The sequence below is a fragment of the Erythrolamprus reginae genome, chromosome 1, assembly GCF_031021105.1.
Source record: "Erythrolamprus reginae isolate rEryReg1 chromosome 1, rEryReg1.hap1, whole genome shotgun sequence".
NCBI lineage: Eukaryota > Metazoa > Chordata > Lepidosauria > Squamata > Dipsadidae > Erythrolamprus > Erythrolamprus reginae.
The window spans coordinates 381,283,869-381,304,578 of NC_091950.1; the positions used below are offsets into that span (position 1 = coordinate 381,283,869).

The 20,710-nt window shown below is 40.9% G+C and overlaps 1 protein-coding gene across 2 annotated transcripts in view; it reads left to right on the forward strand.

Moving 5' to 3' along the window:
* ACYP2 (acylphosphatase 2) overlaps positions 1-13,927 on the forward strand; it is a 70,795-nt gene extending 56,868 nt beyond the window's left edge. Inside the window, exon 4 of one of the 2 annotated variants that reach the window (XM_070734740.1) lies at positions 13,836-13,927. In XM_070734740.1, the coding sequence (XP_070590841.1) occupies positions 13,836-13,923 (88 nt within the window). In that variant the 3' untranslated portion in view covers positions 13,924-13,927. Of the gene's footprint in view, positions 1-3,437; positions 4,238-13,835 lie in introns of those variants that run through there. The other variant, XM_070734739.1, reaches the window with a different exon arrangement.
* Positions 13,928-20,710: the final 6,783 nt, after the last annotated feature.

The window sequence follows — 20,710 nt, forward strand, 5'->3', positions numbered from 1 at the left end:
AGGTGCTTTTTCAAAAGGCAACCAGACTTTCTTGTTTTCAAGACGTTTCGCTTCTTGTCCAAGAAGCTTCTTCAGCTCTGACTCGATGGTGGTGAATGGAAGGATTTATACTCCTTGCAGACAGCTGGTCATTTGCTGTTTGAAGTCTCCACATGCATTTGAACTGCTGAGATGACCCTGAGGACCCAAACAAACCTCCAGGTGGCCTCAGCAACTCTATAAAAGATTGCAAAAGACCAGCTGTCTGCAAGGAGTATAAATCTTTCCATTCTCCACTATTCAGAAGAGCTAAAGAAGCTTCCTGGAGGAGAAGTGAAACATCTTCAAAGAAAAACAAGAAAGTCCAGCTGCTTCTTGAAAAATCACCTTGAGACAACTCTGACCTGAATGACTAAGAATCCCCATAGACACGGATCTAAGATATTGATGAATCTAGATAATTTGAAATGGCAACCCCCTCCATTGGTACTTAAGCCAACACTGTAGCATGTTTATGACAGAGCAGTTATGTTTCCCATAAAGCAATGATCTCCAATCCTTAAAAAATAGATCATGCCAGACTAATCTTAATTCTTTGACAAAGTGACAAAATTAGTGGACCAGAGGAATGCCACTGATATAATTTACTTGGACTTCAATAAGGCATTTGATAAAGTAGACGATAACCAACCACTAGATAAAGTAGAAAAATGTGAGTTAGATAGCATCACCACCAGATGGATTCATAACCGGCTGACCTGTAGTCCTCAATGTAACTCAATGGAACAGTAAGCCATTACCTAGGTCATTTTTCACTTCTTGACTTAATACTCTCTATTTTTATATCATTGTCCAAAATTTCCCCCTTATCTTTAATATGGTTTACCACTCCATTCAGTCATCCTATAAATTCTTCCAAATTATTTTCCATGTCATCGTTTATTTCTTCATTTGAGATCTATTTTAAATGATTTATTCACATAAGCAGATATTGTTTGGGGCTGTTATTGTCACTGTGAATTTCTTTCCTATTTCCTAAAAAAGTAAAAGTAAAATCCATACTTCCTCCCTTCCTCCCTTCCTCCCTCCCTCCCTTTTTTCTTTCCATTCTCCAGTTCTTAATTTTTTAGTTCATGATTATATGGTCTGTCTCAAATTTGCTTTACCTCTTTATTTTGCAATCCACCAATCATCTCTTCACCGACAAAAATCAAAGCAGTCTGCAATCCCACAGAAATATTATTTATTTCATTTACTTGCATCTGCTACAGCTGTGAGCTTGTTGTTGTTTTTGCATCTCCTAGCACTCAGACGTACAACTCAATCACAATCCTGGGGTCTCTCAATTGTCTCTCAGCCTCTTCTTTTGTCTGGAAAGACTCCATTGGTCAGGGCTTGTTGCCAGCCTTTGATTTTTGCTGCAGTGTCATCTTCAATCCCTCAGAGATGCCTTATTCTACCATTGCCTCACCTGGAATCTCTAGGTATAAATAAATGCTACCCAAAATCCAGCTTCAGGATGTTCTTTATTACTTGGAGCTATCAAGGATTGCTTTTACATGACAATCAGTAGAATTCTTTCTTCTTTCTTTGAAGTTGCAGATAATAGATGATTTGATGTAGATAATTTCAGGGAATATGGACTATTAGAACTCAAAAGATTACCAATGATTGTACTAATTCAGTAGTAGTAGGTAGACAGTGCTAATAGGTCTACTATTAACAGCAATTATAAACCTACCAATGCCAGTAATACAGGACTGAAACAGAAAAGGAAAAACATTATTGTTCAGTAATATATTGCATCCAAAGCAAAGGTAGGACAGTATTCTTGTCATTTTCATAGTGTTATTGTTATACTTAGTAACATGCTTTAAATATTACTGGCTTTTTGATAAAAGCTATTTCAGATCATAACAATAATATATTTTCTTGTTCTTTTGTTCCTTTGCTAATACTAAAATAAAATCCATAGATTCAGTAAAATTACCGTACAGTTCACCATTAACATTATTTATGAAGTTACTGGGAAGTTGATTAATATTCCATTTCAAGTTACAGTATTTACATTAAAGTGTAATTTGCATATCAGTCAGAGTAAAATACTGAATAGATATTAGGGATCTGATTATGTACGCTTCCAAGTTTACTAGTACTAGTGCTACAAATTAAAGGGTATTATGTAGGGCAGTGATGGCGAACCTATGGCACGGGTGCCACAGGTGGCACGCAGAGCCATATCTAAGGGCATGCAAGGCACTGCCCTATGTCAGTTCCAGTGTGCTAGTCAGCTGATTTTCAGCCTTCTTTTTGGCTGTTTTTGCTTTCCCCAGGCTTTAGGAAAACCTCCTGAATCCTGGGGACAGCGAAAAACAGCCCAACGGGCCTATCAAAAGTCTGGAGGCTTCAGTGAGGCCTGTGCGCATGCATGGAGAGGGCATTGCATTATGGGTGTGGGTACACATATACACACTATCATGCGTGCACACACCCTTTTGGCTAAAAAAAGGTTCGCCATCACTGATGTAAGGGAATAAGAAAAAATGGAGGGTTGTGTAAGTCTCCATATATATATACAGTGGTACCTCTACTTAAGAACACCTCTACTTAAGAACTTCTCTAGATAAAAAACGTGTGTTCAAGATTTTTTTGCCTCTACTTAAGAACCATTTTCTACTTAAGAACCCGAGCCCCGAAAAAATTCCCAGGAAAATTGAAAGCGGCATGAAGGCCCAGCCAGTTTCTTACCATTCTCCCTTTAATCCCGGCCATCTTGGGCTTTTCTGGGCTGCCAGAGGAGCCTTTTGGTGCTGCTTAAGGAGGATTTGGCAGCCCAGAGCAAACGGAGCATTTTCCTTATTCTGGGCGCCGTTTCAGAGTCCCTCTTTTTTTTTAAGCCTTAAAGTTTTGGATTTTTTTGATTCCCCTCACCTCACCTTCTTCCTTCGGCAGTGACTGTTCTCCTCCTCCTCTTCTTCCTTCTCCTCCCACCCAAATTCCAAGCTTTTATTTCTTTCCTAATGGGTTTGCACCCATTATTTGTTTTTTACATTGGTTCCTATGGGAAAAATTGCTTCTACTTAAGAACTTTTCTACTTAAGAACCTTGTCATGGGACGAATTAAGTTCTTAAGTAGAGGTACCACTGTATGTGCAAATTACAAAATAAAAATTCCATTTAGAAGTAAAGAAAAATAAATCTGATACCTAACTCAGTTGCTAACTTAGACCATATCAACATAGCCTAATATGTGTATAGGATTTATATGAATTCTTTCTTGTTTTTAAGAACATCAGTCTTCAACATCCATAAAATAGATAAAACCCCCTCTGACTTTCTGCAAAACTATCTTGCTTTGCTTTGCCACACCTCCACAACATACAATAGCAATATACAACCACAGAAGGATGAACAATATTGTATTACTCTGATTCCTCTACTGTTTTTTCCCTTTTCAGGAAAGCTTGGCTGGCCAGCATTGGAAGTCCTAGCTCACGCATTGACCGGACAAATTTTTCTAATGAAAAGGAAATCCCAAAACTTGAATTCTCTGGATTCATCACCAAATACTAAAAAAAACCCCAAATAATCAAACTGTCTTATTTCTCCCATTGCATCAAACTTTCTATGTCTCTCTAAAGCAAATTAGGAAAATGTGACAATGATCATATTTACATTCTGGCCAAATGTTTATATGGTACCGGTATATTAAGGCAAAGAAAAGTAGCACTTGCTTAAACTTTGTTTTTCTTTACAGATATTTTATAAACCCCTGGTTAAAGCCACCTTTACCAATTTGGGTATTATTAGGCATATTGTTTTGCTATCATGTTCATGTTTACTTGGAAGTGACTCCTTTTTTCAAACGGGGTTAGTCTATATAATTCTACTGTATATATGCCTGCAGCTTTAAGGATCTGTCCCAAATGTAAGGATGGAATGATTTACATCTTAAAACTAATCTATATGATTTCATATGGTGAAATAATGTATTAAACCTTAAATATTTCATTCCGGACACTCTAAGCCAAAATGTTTTATAACAATTTAAAACAATTTTTAAAACCTTATCTAGTTCTCTGGCCAATGAGTGTTCTTCTCCCTACAGTATTCCATTCAGAAGCTATCTGTCATCTTTATTCCTAGATGAAAAATACCAAATGTGTCACGTTAAATTTCGAAAAGAATGATGGTGGTATTTTTTGCACAGGAGGTAACTCTGCTGAAATAAATTTTGGGTGCCATAAAACTAGTTCAACTCTTGTCTGGGTGGAGCTATTTCCTCCTTGTTGGTCCACTCCTTGTTTCTTCTGTTTTCATCTTGGCACACACACCCCTACAATAGGTAGGGAGGAAATTCCATGCCCTTGACCTTCTTTCTAATGTTTTATTTTATTTTTATTGACCTTTCTCTCTTTGCCTTACTGTTGTATTGAGGTAAAGCAAAATAGAAGAGCAGATAGAGTAATCTGAAATCAAGAAACGTCTTCTTGCAGAGGTGTGAGCTCTGACAAGGGATTGTGATACCAACCTCTGACATTCCCCAGCTTAGGAAATACTGAAATGTGTCCAGTGAAAGGAAAATAAAATCTGAGAACATAATTTTTGAGCATATGTGATCCAAGTGAAAAGAGCTTTTCTGGGTTGCTTCTGTGAATTATTCTACCCTGTTTCCCCGATAGTAAGACACCCCCGATTGTAAGACGTATCGGGGGTTTCAGGGGGGTCGGCTAATATAAGCCGTACCCCGAAAGTAAGACATATGTCTTACTTTCGGGGAAACACGGGGGTATTGCCGGGGGGAGCCCAATGACATCGCTTCCAAGCTCCCTGCGCACCCCTCGCCTTCGCCTCGCCGCAGCGCCACCGCCTCTTCCCCGCGCTTGGCAAAGCGAAGGACGGCGCTGGTCCGAAGCGAGCCGAGCGGGCAGCGGCTTGCAGCAAAGGCGCTCGTCCCAGCAACCGAGTCCTGCCGAGGCTCGGCTGCAAGCGGCCAGCGAGGCCAACCGGCTCCGAGGCGAGCGGCCGGAGCTGCACCCTCCTTCGCCCGCCTCCTTTCCGGCAGGCAGGTGGGGCTGCCCAACTGCGCAGAGCGGCTCCTCCCCTCCAGATACACGCTTCCCCGACACGCGTCTGTGGCTCCACGCGTGCACGCCGCTTGGAGCCCTGAGGTTGAACTTGGAAAAGGGCTCACGAGGCTCCTGTCCCGCGGCTGCCCTTCTGGACTCTGGGGAGATGCCTTCGGGAACGCGACCCTTTCAATTTTTTTCCAATGTAAGACATACCCCGAAAGTAAGACGTAGTGGGGCTTTTGGGGGTAAAAAGAAAGTAAGACACTGTCTTACTTTCGGGGAAACACGGTAAGTGTGCTAATGGAAAAAAGGATGGATATTTATTTCTACTGAGATGAAAGTTGAGCATATTCCATGGCATTGTATAGGATCATTGACTCTAGGTTTGCTCCTTCCAATATCAAAGCAGAATGGAATAACAATGGATCTTCTATTTTCACTTTCGCCAACAATATTGGCAAACTGCAAATATGCAGAACTACTGACATTTATATGTATCATCTAAGCAGGCATTCCCAGGAAACTATTGATCTGAGTCATTAATAAAGCATGAATTCATTGCTAATTCAAATGGGCACTTGGAAAGGCCTACAATGTGTATGAAAAAGAGTATTTTTTCCCACAACCAGATTAATTTTCATTGGATCTTTTATTCAAGTTCTTGACTGCTTAGTAAGTTGTTATAATTCCAAACACACACGGCTTTTGTGATCATCTACAAACATCCTTTGTTAAACTTCTTAAGGACAACCCTTGTAAATCTGAAATACAAAATGGCAAAGATCAAGTGTAGGTCTTGTTCATTAGCCAGAATATCTTTCTGATGGGAACCAGTCTGTATTTTCTTTTGGGCTATAATGAATATGAACAATAATTTTCAAAAAAGATATTTTTTTTTGCTCATTCTCTGTTGCTTAGTATGTTAAGGAAATAAAAAGATAATGTAAGATTTGTCCAGAATCCCATAGGTATCTCTGTTTCAAATGTTAGGTAAAATACACAAGAAAATTACTTTATGGTCTCATTTTTTGTTTGTCATGTTAGTACAGTGGTGCCTCTACTTAAGAACTTAATTCGTTCCATGACCAGGTTCTTAAGTAGAAAAGTTTGTAAGTAGAAGCAATTTTTCCCATAGGAATCAATGTAAAAGCAAATAATGTATGCAAAACCATTAGGAAAGAAATAAAAGCTCGGAATTTGGGTGGGAGGAGGAGAAGGAAGAAGAGGAGGAGGAGGAGAGTTGCTGCCAAAGGAAGGTGAGGTGAATAAAAAAAATCCAAAACACCTGGTTCTTATGTAGAAAAGTTCTTAAGTAGAAGTAACACTGTACAGTATATTTAAACCGTTCACTATCTGAGCAAACTTTCAAAACTGATGAATCAGAAATTCTAGTACAGCATCTCCCAGTTTAGTATACTCCCATTCAGTATAACTAGAGTGAACAATATGTGGAAAGCTGCTCTCCTGATGCTGAAGGTTTTCAGAAAATATGGTCAGAGGATCAATGGAGTAAATATTTCTAAAATGATATCCAGTGTCAGAATTTCACGGAAGCCAATGGGCAACAATATAGGAAATCAATATATGATTCAGGGGGAAAAAAACAGGAGGTGTAGACCAATATCCAGAAATGGATGAACGCTGTCAATTTATTTATCTATTTTATTATTAATTAAATTTGTATGCTGCCCACTCCCAAAAGACTGGGCGACTTACAACAATAAAAAAATAGTATAAAAACAGTTTTAAAATCCTATTAACATAATCATATCCTACCATGCAGTCTTACTGTGGCTGGAACTAAAGAAGTGTCAATTGCTCACGGCCCCCAGGCCTGCTGGCAAAGCCACATTTTCAAGGCTTTCGGGAAAGCCAGAAGGTTGGAGGCAGTATGGTAGTTGGTTCCAGAGAGCCAGTGCCACCACAGAGAAAGCCCCGCCAGCCAACATTGCTTAATCTATGGAATCCAGAGAAGGCCAACCCTGTCGGCTCTAATCAGTTGCTGAGAGCTATATGGCAGTAGACGATCCCAGAGATAGTCTGACCCTAAGCCATGTAGGGCTTTATAGGTGATAACCAACACCTTGAATTGTGACCGGAGACCAATTGGCAGCCAGTGCAGCTCACAGAGTGTTGGTGAGATGTGGGTGTACCTAGGTAAACCCACAACAGCTCGCGTGGCCGCATTCTGGACTATTGAAGTCTCCAAACATTTTTCAGGGGTAGCCCTATGTAGAATGCATGGCGATAATCGAGCCGCAAGCTGATAAGGGCATGATTAACCATGAGCAGAGCCTCCTGGTCCAGGTATGGCCGCAACTGGTACACCAGGCAGACCTATGCAAAAGTCCCCCTGGCCACAGGCAAGAGATGTTGATCGAGTCTCGGCTGAGGATCCAGGAGGACCCCTAAATTGTGGAACCTTTCTGAGGGAGTTAGGTTTTCCCCTCCCAGAATCAAGGATGGGCAGATGGTATGGTCCTTCGGAGGAAATGCCCAAAGCCACTCAGCCTTGTTAGGGTTAAGCTTGAGCCTGTTAACACCCATCCAGACCCTTACAGCCTCCAGGCACCGGCACATCACATTGACCGCTTCACTGAATTTCAATGCTCTACATCTAGCAGACCAGGGCATATGCCAAAACATTTTACCAATGAAATAGTTCATATTCATTAAGAGTGTATCCATTGGAGTGGTAAATGAGTTGGACACTCACTCAGTTTTTATGAACGAGTCCATTCTTGTTTAATTGAATATAGAATAAATCTCTTAGAGGAGTAAGGTCAACTGCTTACTTGTTGGACCCTTATGAACTGTGATAAAATTCTGACACAAAGAAACTAGACAATATAGGAGGCAGGTGTTTCGTTCAGGGCTGGGTAATTCGATCTTAAGGTTCTAGAAGTCTATTGAATACAGCATTCAATAACAGAATTTTTCCAAACAATATCTTAGAATCATTACTAACAATGACGTCCCAAGCTTTATTTGATAATGAAGATTAATTAGACCCTTTCAGTGTTAATTTGAGATTGGATGAAGAAACATAAATAACCTGAGTGGCATTGGTGGGTGACTTATACTGATGATTAACTAAGGAGAATTCCCCTTTTGTTTCTGTTGGATCTCTCAGCACCATTTAATACTGTCAAGGAAGAATGATTTTGCACTGGTTCCTTGTAATCTCTGCAGAAGGAGAGTATGTCTCATTCCGCTTTTCACCTTTTTAAAAAAACCCTCCCTTTCGTCTCTATTTTTTAACATTTAATATATATATATTACAACAACTTTTTGTGTCTCTGATTGTAAGTTGTAAGTATAACTGAAACACTTTATTTATTTATTTGTTTGTTTATTTATTTATTGGGATTTAAACTTAATATTAACCGCTCCAAACTTAACTGTAAAAAATATGACTTCAGTAACCGAGTTGTCGAAGCGTGGAACTCATTACCGGACTCCATAATGTCATCCCCAAACCCCCAACACTTTACCCTTAGATTATGTACGGTTAACTTATCCAGATTCCTAAGAGGTCAGTACGGGGCGAGTACACGTGCACTAGAGTGCCTTCTGTCCCCTGTCCTATTGCTCTCCTATATCTCCTATACCTTTCTTCTATTCCTATACCTCTTCTTCTATTCTTTCATTGATATGTTCTATTACTATACCTTCTTTTCTATTATTTCTTAGATATATTTTACTATGAGTATCTCCTCTATAACCTTCATCACGTATTTTACTATGTGTATACAGTATAGATATATACCCACTAAAACCCTCATTGTGTATTGGACTAAATAAATAAATAAATAAATAAGTAAGTAAGTAAGTAAGTAAATAAATAAATAAATAAATAAATAAATAAATTTTTAAAAAAAATATTGCCGCCTATTCACCCATGTCAACTCAAGGTGGCTTACAGAATATAACACCACATTTAAAACAATAAAAACTAACAAAAAGAATCATATAAATTAATATAGTACAATATAACAAAACCATCCCCCACCCCCCACCCATCCCCACCCCAGTGACAGCAGATCACACAAGCCATTTAATGGACTCCATCCCGCTCTGGGTTCCCCAAACCTACTGGCAGAATCAGGTCTTCAGTGCTCCCTGTAAGAGTATTAGAGTGGGGGCCATTCTAATCTCTTGGGGAATGATGTTCCAGAGAGAAGGGGACACCACAGAGAAGGACTTCTGAATCCCACCAGGTGTATCTCCCTTGGGGATGGGATCCCTAACATTCCCTGTCTCCCCCCTCTGATGTGTCAGGTAGATGTGACCAGCAAGAGACAGTCCTCCAGATAACCTGGTCCCAAGCTATGAAGGACTTTAAGCATGACAACCAGTACCTTGAATCGCACCCAGAAGCAAATTGGCAACTAATGCAACTCCTGCAGGAGAGATGATACATGTTCACAGATGCCATTGGTCAAGGAAAGGGCGTATGTGGAGCACAGCCTGCAGTTGCGCAAAGGGCCTCTTGGCCAAGGACGCCACCTGCTTTTCAAGCAGGAGTCGTGAGTCCAGGAAAACCCCTAGATTACACACAGTCTAGGGGTAGTGGGGTAGTGCCACCCCATCCAAGACCAAGGGTGGCAATTCTCCCTGAGGCAAGAAACCCCAAATCCAGAGCCACTCTGTCTTACAAGGGTTCAGTTGCTCCCCATCCAGCCTCTAATAGCCTCTAGGCACTGCGAGAGGGATGACATGGCATCACTTAATTCACCACAATACAGCATATTGGTGATACTTCAGTCCATGGTGATGGATTATCTCACCCATCAGCTTCATATAAATGTTGAACAGGAGTGGAGAGTACCGAGCCCTGTGGAACCCCGTAAAGCAGTGGGCAGGAGCTGGATCTCTCCCCTCCTATCAACACTGACTGAGAGTGACCGCAGAAGAAGGAAGTGAATCAGGATAGCACAAGGCCTCCCTCCCATCCCCTGAAGCTACCCCAGGAGAATACCATGGTCATGGTATCGAAAGCCACCAAGAGGTCAAGTAAAGTAAGAATAGGTGCACTACCATTATTCCGTTCCTGCCAGAGTTCATCAAAAGTGTGACCAATGCCATTTCTGTCCCAAATCCAGGCCTGAATCCTGATGGGTTGAGATAATCCATTTCATCCAGAAACCTCTGGAGTTGCCATGTGACCACATTCTCAACAACCTTCCCCCAAAAGGAAATATTGGAGGCAGGTTGGAAATTATCCAACTATCTATATTATCTAGTACTAGTGTTGGGCGAACCAAACTTGCATAGTTCGGGTCCGTGCCAAACTTGGCCGGGGTCGGTATACCAAACCCGATCCTGGACTTTTCCAGAAGTCCGTGTTCAGGTTCGGCGTTCGAACACTACGATACTATTGCAGCAGCGGGTGTGTGTGTATGAGGCGCTCTGCACATGCCGGCTAGTCAGGATCTCGGCCGGCAGCTTCAAGCGGGTAGTGGGCGGGAGGGAGAGAAGGGAGAGCTCCGCCCCTGAAGGGCTTTAAAAGGTCAGAGGGAATCTGGACCTTTGGAGCACAAAGAGGGAGGGGAGGTGTGGATTTCCCACAGACCGGGGAGGGTGCAAGCAAAAGGAGGCAGGGAATCCCATTTCCCATTTGCTTGGGCCCCCCACCAGGGTGGGGTGGGGTAAGAGCCATGCCTGACCCTGGAGCCTGCTTAGGGGCCTCTCACTTGTTCCACTGCGACTCTCCTGCCGGCTGCAAAGACAGGGAGGTACAGCGTCAGGACTTTTTCCCCTCTGAGCTCCTGGGGATCGGAGCCTGACCTCCCCCCCAGTGCTTCGCCTCACGCTGGGCCAGAGGGATGGGGAGGCAAGTTCTGCCAGCCAGCTATTCAGGATCCTGGCCGGCAGCTTCAAGTGGGCGGTGGGTGGGAGGGGGAGGCAGGGAGGGCTCTGAGGCTCAAGCCGACAGGGGGAGGCAGGGAGGGCTCTGCCGACTCAGCTTGGGGGGAGGGCAGGAGGGATGACTCCAGACCCGGAGCCTGATCTCCCCCCCCCCAGCGCTTCACCTCCCACCAGGCCAGAGGTGTTGGGGTTGGGGTTCGGTTCAGATTTGAGTTTGGGGGCCCAAACCCGAACTCCAACGTCAAGTTCGGCCGAACCCACCAAACCCGAACTTAAACGGGTTCGCCCAACACTATCTAGTACCGATTATCCAACTAATTATATTATCCAATTATCCAAAATTATCCAATATAATTTTGTTCAATACTATAATCTAAACATGACTTCCAATACACCAGTGTTTCTTAACCTTAGGTGTTTTAATATTTATGGACATCAACTCCTATGTCAGCTGAAGATTTCTGGGAGTTGAATTCCACACATCTTAAAATTATCAAGGTGAGGAAACAGTGCTAAACATGATAGAGAATATTACAGAAAATTGTTTAACCCCTTGTTATACTGCTTTGGTTTGTAAGGTGAACAAGCTTTATTGTATTGACTATTGTATTTAATTAAACATTCATTTATCTGGTGTATTTGCATGCTTTCAAATTGCTAGGTGCACAGGAAATATGTTCCCTATTTCAGGGGTAGGCAAAATTGGCTCTTTTATGACTTGTGGACTTCAACTCCCAGAATTCCTGAGTCAATCATGCTAGCTTAGGAATTCTGGGAGTTGAAGTCCACATGTCATAGAAGAGCAACTTAGCCTACCCCTGCCCTATTTTCATAGATTTTCATAAAATAGAGAACACATTTTATATTTTCTACTTTTCCACTATTTTGTTGCTCACGCTAATCAAAAAAGTGTGGTTATGTGCTACCAGCTCCTGACGTTCAGGAATCCTATTCAAGGTGAAACCATATAGACACACTTCATTTTTGATAAGACTCCATTAATGCAGTTTAAAAAAACCTTATGCTTTGATGATACCAATTTCTCACCCAGTACAAAATTTGGCTGTTTCAAGTAACCAACTTGGATAAGTTATATGTAGCAGATATATAATATTTTCCGAAATGAAAAAGCCATGATTCTAATTGAAGGCCAGCAGAGCATTTAAAACCACTTCCAGGTGGCTGTTCCCACACACAAATTTAGCTGTTATGTGTACTGTTATAAATATATAAATAGAACCCAAAGTAGGAAAAAAGGGCTATTTTTGATAATCTTGAAAGAGGTAAAATTTTACATACAGTTAAAATAGGTTAAGTCCTTACCACTTCCTTGCCACTATTCCACAAAAACTGCATTCCGGCAATTCTGTTTTATATTGAAAAGAAAGAAGGGTTTATAATATAAAATATAAAAACCCTAAAAGTTAGGGTTTCATGACATTAGTATTTCCATAAATACACCTTTTAATAATAATGTTTTTGATAATAAGGGATAATTCATCAGATAACAAGAAAACGGATTAGAAATTCTATTAAATTTTAATCTATTTAATCTAAAATATATATTATTTATCCCGTCACAAATCTTGTTTACAAAAACAGCATACAATAGGTTTATAAAGGCCTAAAGACATTTAGCAGTTTTCCAAAACACCAGCCTTTCTGTCTTTCTCATTCCATTTCAACATGTGCCTGGAATTGATCAGGGCTATTTTTACTATTTACAGATCTATTTAGACGTCAACTGATAAATGTCCAGCAATGCCTATGGCTGTAAATCTAGAACTCACAGATAACATCAGCCAGTGAAAGTTGTTTTTAATCCAATAGCTGATCAGAGACAATTATTAGCTACCCAGCACTCTTCTAATATCAAATTGGTCAATAACTATGTCCTCATCCTATTAATAACCACCAGGCTCCTCTGGATTTGTGCCTAAACAAATAACTGATTTTTGTTACAGAAGAAATAGAAATATAGTATATTAGCATTCATTTTTTTCTATCTATTTGCCTATACACATGTCCATGAACATTTGCCCATTGTGACACAACATCCCACTGGCAATTTGGGAGCAGGTGTGTGAAAGTAGGTTAATAATGGATTCAATGGGTATGAGTGTTTTTATGGGTTTTTAGATTCAATTCAATTCAATTTATTAGATTTGTATGCCGCCCCTCTCCAAAGACTCGGGGCGGCTCACAACAACAATAAAAACAATATTCTAGCGAAAACAAATTTAATATTAAAAAGCACATAAAAACCCTATCATATTTTAAAAGCAAACAACACATACATATCCAAACATTAATATAAAAAAGCCTGGAGGAAAGGTGTCTCAACTCCCCCATGCCTGGCGGTATAGATGGGTCTTGAGTAATTTACGAAAGACGAGGGTGGGGGCAGTTCTAATCTCCGGGGGGAGTTGATTCCAGAGGGCCGGGGCCACCACAGAGAAGGCTCTTCCCCTGTGGCCCACCAAACGACATTGTTTAGTCGACGGGACCCGGAGAAGGCCAACTCTGTGGGACCTTATCGGTCGCTGGGATTCGTGCGGTATCAGGTGGTTCCGGAGGTACTCTGGTCCAATGCCATGTAGGGCTTGAAAGGTCATAACCAACACTTTGAATTGTGACCGGAAACTGATCGGCAGCCAATGCAGGCCACAGAGTGTTGCAGAGACGTGGGCGAATCTAGGAAGCCCCACAATGGCTATTAATTAATAATTATTAATTATTGGTTGGATTCAGGAGGTTATATATTGTTATTTTATAGGTTGTAAACTGCCGAGTTCTCGGAGAGGGGCAGCATAAAAGTCCAATAAATAAATAAATAATTTAAAACATGCAAACTGTACTAAAAATCCTAATTACTTAATTATCTGTTATATTTCTTACTTGTCTTTCTTCTAGGAGCTCCAGATGGTGTATATATCATTTCTCTTCTAATGTTTGCCCACAATATCATGAAGAATTCTGGTTAGGAGGCAGCCCAAAATAATCAAATGAGCTTCTATTATTTTGGTAGATTTCTACTTTGGGTCCTGCTAGTCCTACTCTGGAGAAAATAAAACCCACCCCAAAACCTCTTGCAATTTCTTTTCTTTAAGATAATGTTTAAGAGAAAAGCTATCAGATTTATAGATAATGAGAGAGGTGTTTTGTTGGGATATTGTTCTGTCTGGGTCACTCCGGAAGCCAAGACCAACCCAAAAAGAGAAGCCAGACACATTGGTAAAAGGCAAAGGCAGTTTATACAATTCAAGAAAAACACAGGTAACAGAAAATGTTCTTACAAACAGGAAAATGCTGTATCTTCAAATATATCCACGAAGGCAAAAGTCCATGCAGCAATACAGGATTCTTGCTGCCCAGACAAGGCTGTCGATAGCAGACCTACACCTCCCATGGGTCTTCCAAACTGCTGGCCCACAAGCCAGGAACAGAGACGCCGAGAACACAGCAGGTCACCGTAACTCCAACTGATAACACTCCACATGGCTTCAAGGGCTTGCCTGCCTTTTAAACCCTGCTAAGGAGGACCACACCCAAGCCCAGCTGTTCCTAATTCAGTGCTGATAATACTTCTTTAATTGCTCCTTTCTTTGATCTGAACGTCTCTGTCGCAAGTCAATGACGGCTTGTGCTTCATCCCCTAATGACTCCAAGCTACTGGCTGGGGAGACCCCCCCCAGGGCTCTCATGCTGTTCTCCTTCGTCCCATTCCTGACTTTCCCCTCCCCCGTCCGACAGCTCAGCCCCCTCCTCTTCGCTGTCCTCCTCCTCTGGGCATGGAGCCAGCAGAGACACAGCTGGTCCCTGAGCAGCCTCAGGCTGAACCACAACAGATATTATGTAAGTTAGAAAGTTGTAGGATGGGAATTTCTTGAAGAGATTCTACCAACTGGGAATGAGGATCAAAACAAGGGGAGACAATTGTGAAACAATGAAATGTGGGTGAGGCCTGGTACATGAAGAATTTTAATTGCAGTATGTGACTGAGCTATAGGAATAACTGTGAAGAATGGGAGAATGAATCGCAATTAAGATAATGGTCAGATAAAAGAAACTTGAGTCCAAAACAGAAATGTGATTTGAGAAAATATCTCTGACATGAGCCTCCTTAGGACAGGCACGTTCAGATTTTCAAGAATCTGTGCCTGTCACCCTATAATAAAAGTAGCGTTAGCATTCATAGTTTTGGTTTCTCAGTCACATCTACCACGAAAGACTGAGAATCCTAAACTGCCAGCTATTTTTAAACAGGCAGGTATCCTGATCCAGGCCAAGGACACACAAATACACAAAGCTATGGTTTTGTTCCTTTTACTAAAGGAGGCTTGCAAACACACACACTTACAATATAGAGTAAGTTCTCCCAAAATCTCAGCAAGTTTGGCTCACAAATGTTCCAAATCAACGTGGCACATAGGAAGAATGTTAGGTGAAGTCCAAAGGTCTATCTTGTGGTAGATTCATCAGTCAAGCCAGATTCAAAGTCAGGATTGCAAGGTTTACAAGTTAAGGCGTATGGTGTGGGAATTAACGGGTGATTTATTGTCAACAAGGGCTTTTGTTGCTCCATTTTAATAGAAATAGCCCTGGTATGGTTCATTTAGCAGAGCAAGATTCCTTCCGTGCAAGCAGTCTCACAGAGCACCTAATTTCTACTCTCTTAGCTGCTGAAGCTGTTGAGTTCTTGCATTGGGAGGGAGGAAGCAGTAATTCCATGCCCTCATTTTTGGAGGGCAAGGGGAGCTGTGGCTGCTACTTGCAGTTTTGCCTTACCTCCTTTGGTTGGTGCTGGTGCTGATAGCAATAGCACGTGGACTTATATTTCACTTCACAGTGCTTTGCTCTCTGTTCAGTGGAGTGGGAGCAGCATTGGTGTGAGAATATATTACAACTGAACACCAGGGGAGGGAAAGTCAACCCAACCCAGTGCCAGGATTCTATTGTTGGCTGGAGGGTCTCTTAACAGTTGATGCTAGCTGGCTAGGGAATTCTGAAGGCAGAAGTCCACACATCTTTAAGGTGTGAAGTTTAGAAAGCACTAAGATGCATATTTAAGCAGTGGCTGAAATTCTCAATAAGAGTTTACCTATTATCAGCCTTACTGTCTTGTTTTGCACTAGTTGAACATTCTGGGAAGTCCTTAAATGTGGCCCCATTTATTTATTTTAAAAAATTGTGTAGCCACTTATCCTAAACCAAACATGGGTGGTTTATAATGAAAAACAAGACCACATATACATAATAAAATAATAAACCCAGTAACCAAAAAAAAAGCCCACAGAAAAACCTGGCACTCAGTTATCCTTTCCTGATGCAACTTACACATTCTTTCTCACCTCACCCCATGTAAGAGAGCATTGCAGGAGTCAGGTTGCAACAATGAGCAACAATTGACCATGTTTAGAACTGCCCTACGTTTGCATGAATGGTGCAATATTGTTTGAATACTGGAAAATGAAAACCGAAAACTATTGCTCCATAATGTAAAATAAATCATAAATATGTTTTGATCAGAGTACGTGTGGAAATAAAAGCATAATTAAGTCTAAACAAAATGAACGAAGATACTGAGATTTCTTTTTATTCAAGTTTAGCAAAAATTAATAAGGCTTTATTTTATGTCTGATGTCACTGACTATTTTATAGAGTCTTCGGAGAGGGGCGGCATACAAATCTAATAAATTATTATTATTATTATTATAGCTCGGCCAAGTTCTCTGCAATCTTTCTCCTACTTCAGTAGTTTTCTAACATCTAAAGGAAGAAACCAATTCATTTTAAGGTAGCTCAGAGAGAAAATATATTCATATTTATTTTTATCATTCTTCTGACGAGAAGGCTACTTAGAGCTGAGGTTGTGACAAATACATATAATTACCACCATATATCTCCATTATATATTGAGAATGTCTTTCAGTGGATTTTCTAGATTTCTCAGCATATAGACCACTGGGTATATTTATTTATTTTATTTTATCATATTTATATGATGCCCTTCTCCTCTTGGACTCATGGCGGCGAACAACAATAAGGTTTAAGGTTTATGGTTTAATTGGATTTGTATGCCCCCCCCCTCTCCGAGGACTCGGGACTCACAACATATACAAGAAACAATAGTAAAACAATCTAATTAATATACGTAAAAAAGCAATCCATAAATTCTAGTTTTTAAAAAACTTCCATTAACATTCATTCAACAATCATATTAAAAACCATTTCATGGTCAGCGGGAAGATCTAGCAGCCCCAGGCCTGGTGACAAAGATACGTTTTTAGGCTTTTTCGGAAGGCAAGGAGGGTGTGGGCAGTGCAAATATCTGGGGGGAGCTGATTCCAGAGAGCCGGCCCCCCCACAGAGAAGGCTCTTCCCCTAGGTCCCACCAGCCGACATTGTTTGGTCGACGGGACCCCAAGCAGACCAACTCTGTGGGACCTCATCAGTCGCTGGGATTTGTGCAGCAGAAGGCGGTCTCGGAGATAGTCTGGTCCTATGCCACGTAGGGCTTTATAGGTCATAACCAACACTTTGAATTGGCAGCCAATGCAGTCCAAAGTTTAAAAATAAATATAAAATGAATACAAAGTTTAAAAATCCACAATAAAGACATTCATCCATTACTCCTTCATCAATATATGATAAATATATTCCTTAGCAACATAACACTAAACACTCAATCTGTATAGTCTGGAGGACAGAAGGGAAAGGGGTGACATGACCGAAACATTTAAATATGTTAAAGGGTTAAATAAGGTTCAGGAGGGAAGTGTTTTTAATAGGAAAGTGAACACAAGAAAAAGGGGGCACAATCTGAGGTTAGTTGGGGGAAAGATCAGAAGCAACGTGAGAAAATATTATTTTACTGAAAGAGTAGTAGATGCTTGGAACAAACTTCCAGCAGACATGGTTGGTAAATCCACAGTAACTGAATTTAAACATGCCTGGGATAAACATCCAACCATCCTAAGATAAAATACAGGAAATAGTATAAGGGCAGACTAGGTGGCCCATGAGGTCTTTTTCTGCCATCAATCTTCTATGTTTCTAAAGGGGATCCCTTTAAGCAGGCATGCAGAAAGGAGAGGGAGATTGCCTAGGCAAGAATAAAGTGTTCTAGGGCAGGGGTCCCCAACTCCCAGGACATAAGCTGATACCAGGCCACATAGTTGGAGGTGAGCAGCGGGTGACAAAGTAAAACCGAAACCATTCCCCCCCCTCCCCCCCCAGGTCTGTGGAAAAATTGTCTTCCATAAATTTCATCCCTGTTGTCAAAAAGGTTGAGGGTCGCTGTTCTGGTGGTTAAAAACAGACTCTGAGTGCAGCAATTGTTTAGAACCACAGAGCTGGAAACGATGTCTATTCTATCAGGTCAACTGCTTGCTCAATGCAAAATTCCAAGGTAAAACATCTCTGCCAAATGAAAATTCGATCCGGTTGTCCCAAAAATGCTTTTTCAAAGGCAACGAGCCGGGGTGGCGCAGCAGGTAGAGTGCTGTACTGCAGGCCACTGAAGCTGACTGTAGATCTGAAGGTCAGCGGTTCAAATCTCATCACCGGCTCAAGGTTGACTCAGCCTTCCATCCTTCCGAGGTGGACAAAATGAGGACCCGGATTGTGGGGGCAATAGGCTGGCTCTGTTACAAAAGTGCTATTGCTAACATGTTGTAAGCCGTCCTGAGTCTAAGGAGAAGGGCGGCATAAAAATCGAATAAACAAACAAACAAACAAACAAACAAACAAACTGGCTTTTCGTTGATTTTCCTTGAAGACATTTTGCTTTGCATCAAAAAAGCTTCATCAGTTTAGTCAGAAAAAGCATCTTTGAGACAACCATGATGTGGAAGGCAGAGAATTTCCATAGACATTCAAACTGTTTGAATATATCCCATGAGGCAGATCTTGTACTCCTTTAAATATCAAGATCCTTTGCTGAACTAATTTTATTGTTGAAAAAATAAATTCTAACACTCATTCGCAATATGCAATGCTGTGGTTTAAAACCAGTACTGGACGTCCTGCAATTTAGAACAATAGAAAACAGATCTTGAGGTTATATAACAACTAAACAATATTTTAAAAGTGGAATTAATTAATTAGGTGAACATATCCAACATATCTTCCTGGTCCAAGGTCACCAAGTTTGTTTTAATGGCTAAGATGGGACTAATCCCCCCCTTTTGACTTGTAGCATTTGAGTGTGGTGTGATTGTGTAGCATTGATTGTTTTTAGTAATAATGGGCTTTAATTTGTTTTTCTTAATATTAGATTTGTATTGTATTGTATTGTATTTATTTATTATTTAGATTTGTATGCCGCCCCTCTCCACAGACTCGGGGCGGCTCACAGCAAGATACAGCAAATCATGACAAATCCAAATAAATTTAAAATATTTAAAAAGATTTAAAAAGAACCCCATTTACTAACACACACACACACAAACATACCATGCATAAATTGAACATGCCCGGGGGAGGTGTTTCAGTTCCCCCATGCCTGATGGCAAAGGTGGGTTTTAAGGAGTTTACGGAAGGCAGGGAGAGTAGGGGCAGTTCTAATCTCAGGGGGGAGTTGGTTCCAGAGAGTCGGGGCCACCACAGAGAAGGCTCTTCCCCTGGGGCCCGCCAACCGACATTGTTTAGTTGACGGGACCCGGAGAAGGCCCACTCTGTGGGACCTAATCGGTCGCTGGGATTCGTGCGGCAGAAGGTGGTCTCGGAGATATTCTGGTCCAGTGCCATGTATTATTATTGCTGTTGTGAGCTGCCCCGAGTCCTCAGAAAGGGGCAGCATACAAATCTAATAAATTGAATTGAATTGAACTCACAGTCTCTAAATTTTTAACCTGGAAGAAGATACAACAGAGACCAATGGCTCTCTGTTGTATTTTCTTCCAATCAGCCTTCTCAAGAATAAATAGCCCCAGTTCCTCCAATCTGCCTTTGTTGTATTGAATTTCTAGCCTCCTGATCATATCTGCTTCCTTTTTCCAAGCGATTTTTATTTGTCTGAATTTATGTGGAGCCCCAGTTTTGTTACAATGTTCGAAGTAGGCACTTTGCTATATTGCTTACTCCTACAGGGATAAATTGTTGAAGACTTGAGGAGCCTTGAAGGTTACTCTGATCATTCCCTCATAACAGACAGCAGACTTTTTACATTTGAAGGGTCCAATCAGTACAGGTTTCTTTCTGTTCTTTATAGATTGTTTTTTCCGTAGATAAAAGCCACATTCTCTCTGCTTTCAGGATTCAGTTTCCTGTTTTGTGTACCACAAATGTGCCTTTTTCTTCCTGTAAAGTCTCAGATCCTATTTCTTCTCCAGCATCTGAAAGTTTTTTTCCCCCTGCATTTCTTTTCTTCCACTAGTCATTCCTATCTCACCGGCCTTATTAAAAACCCTGCTGTTCTGTTCGAAAAAAGTTACAAATCTTATGTTCGGGTCACATACGACCCGGACCGAAAACTCTTCATTTGAAGTGCTTATGTTTGGTCAATTTGAAAACTTTTTTCACTTGGAAAGTAGTCTGAACATTTCTGCACACAATGATATGAAAATTGAAATGAAAAAATTAATCCTTATTGGTTTATTTTGCACATAAATGTGCCGCCCCCCCCGTTTTTGTGATTTTTTTTCAATTTATGGATAGTTTTGCTTGCAAAATGCATTCTATTTTACTAAAGTTGGTGTGGGATTGGTAGCTTGAACATTACTGCACACAATGATATGAAAATTGAACTGAAAAAATTAATCCTTATTGGTTTATTTTGCACATAA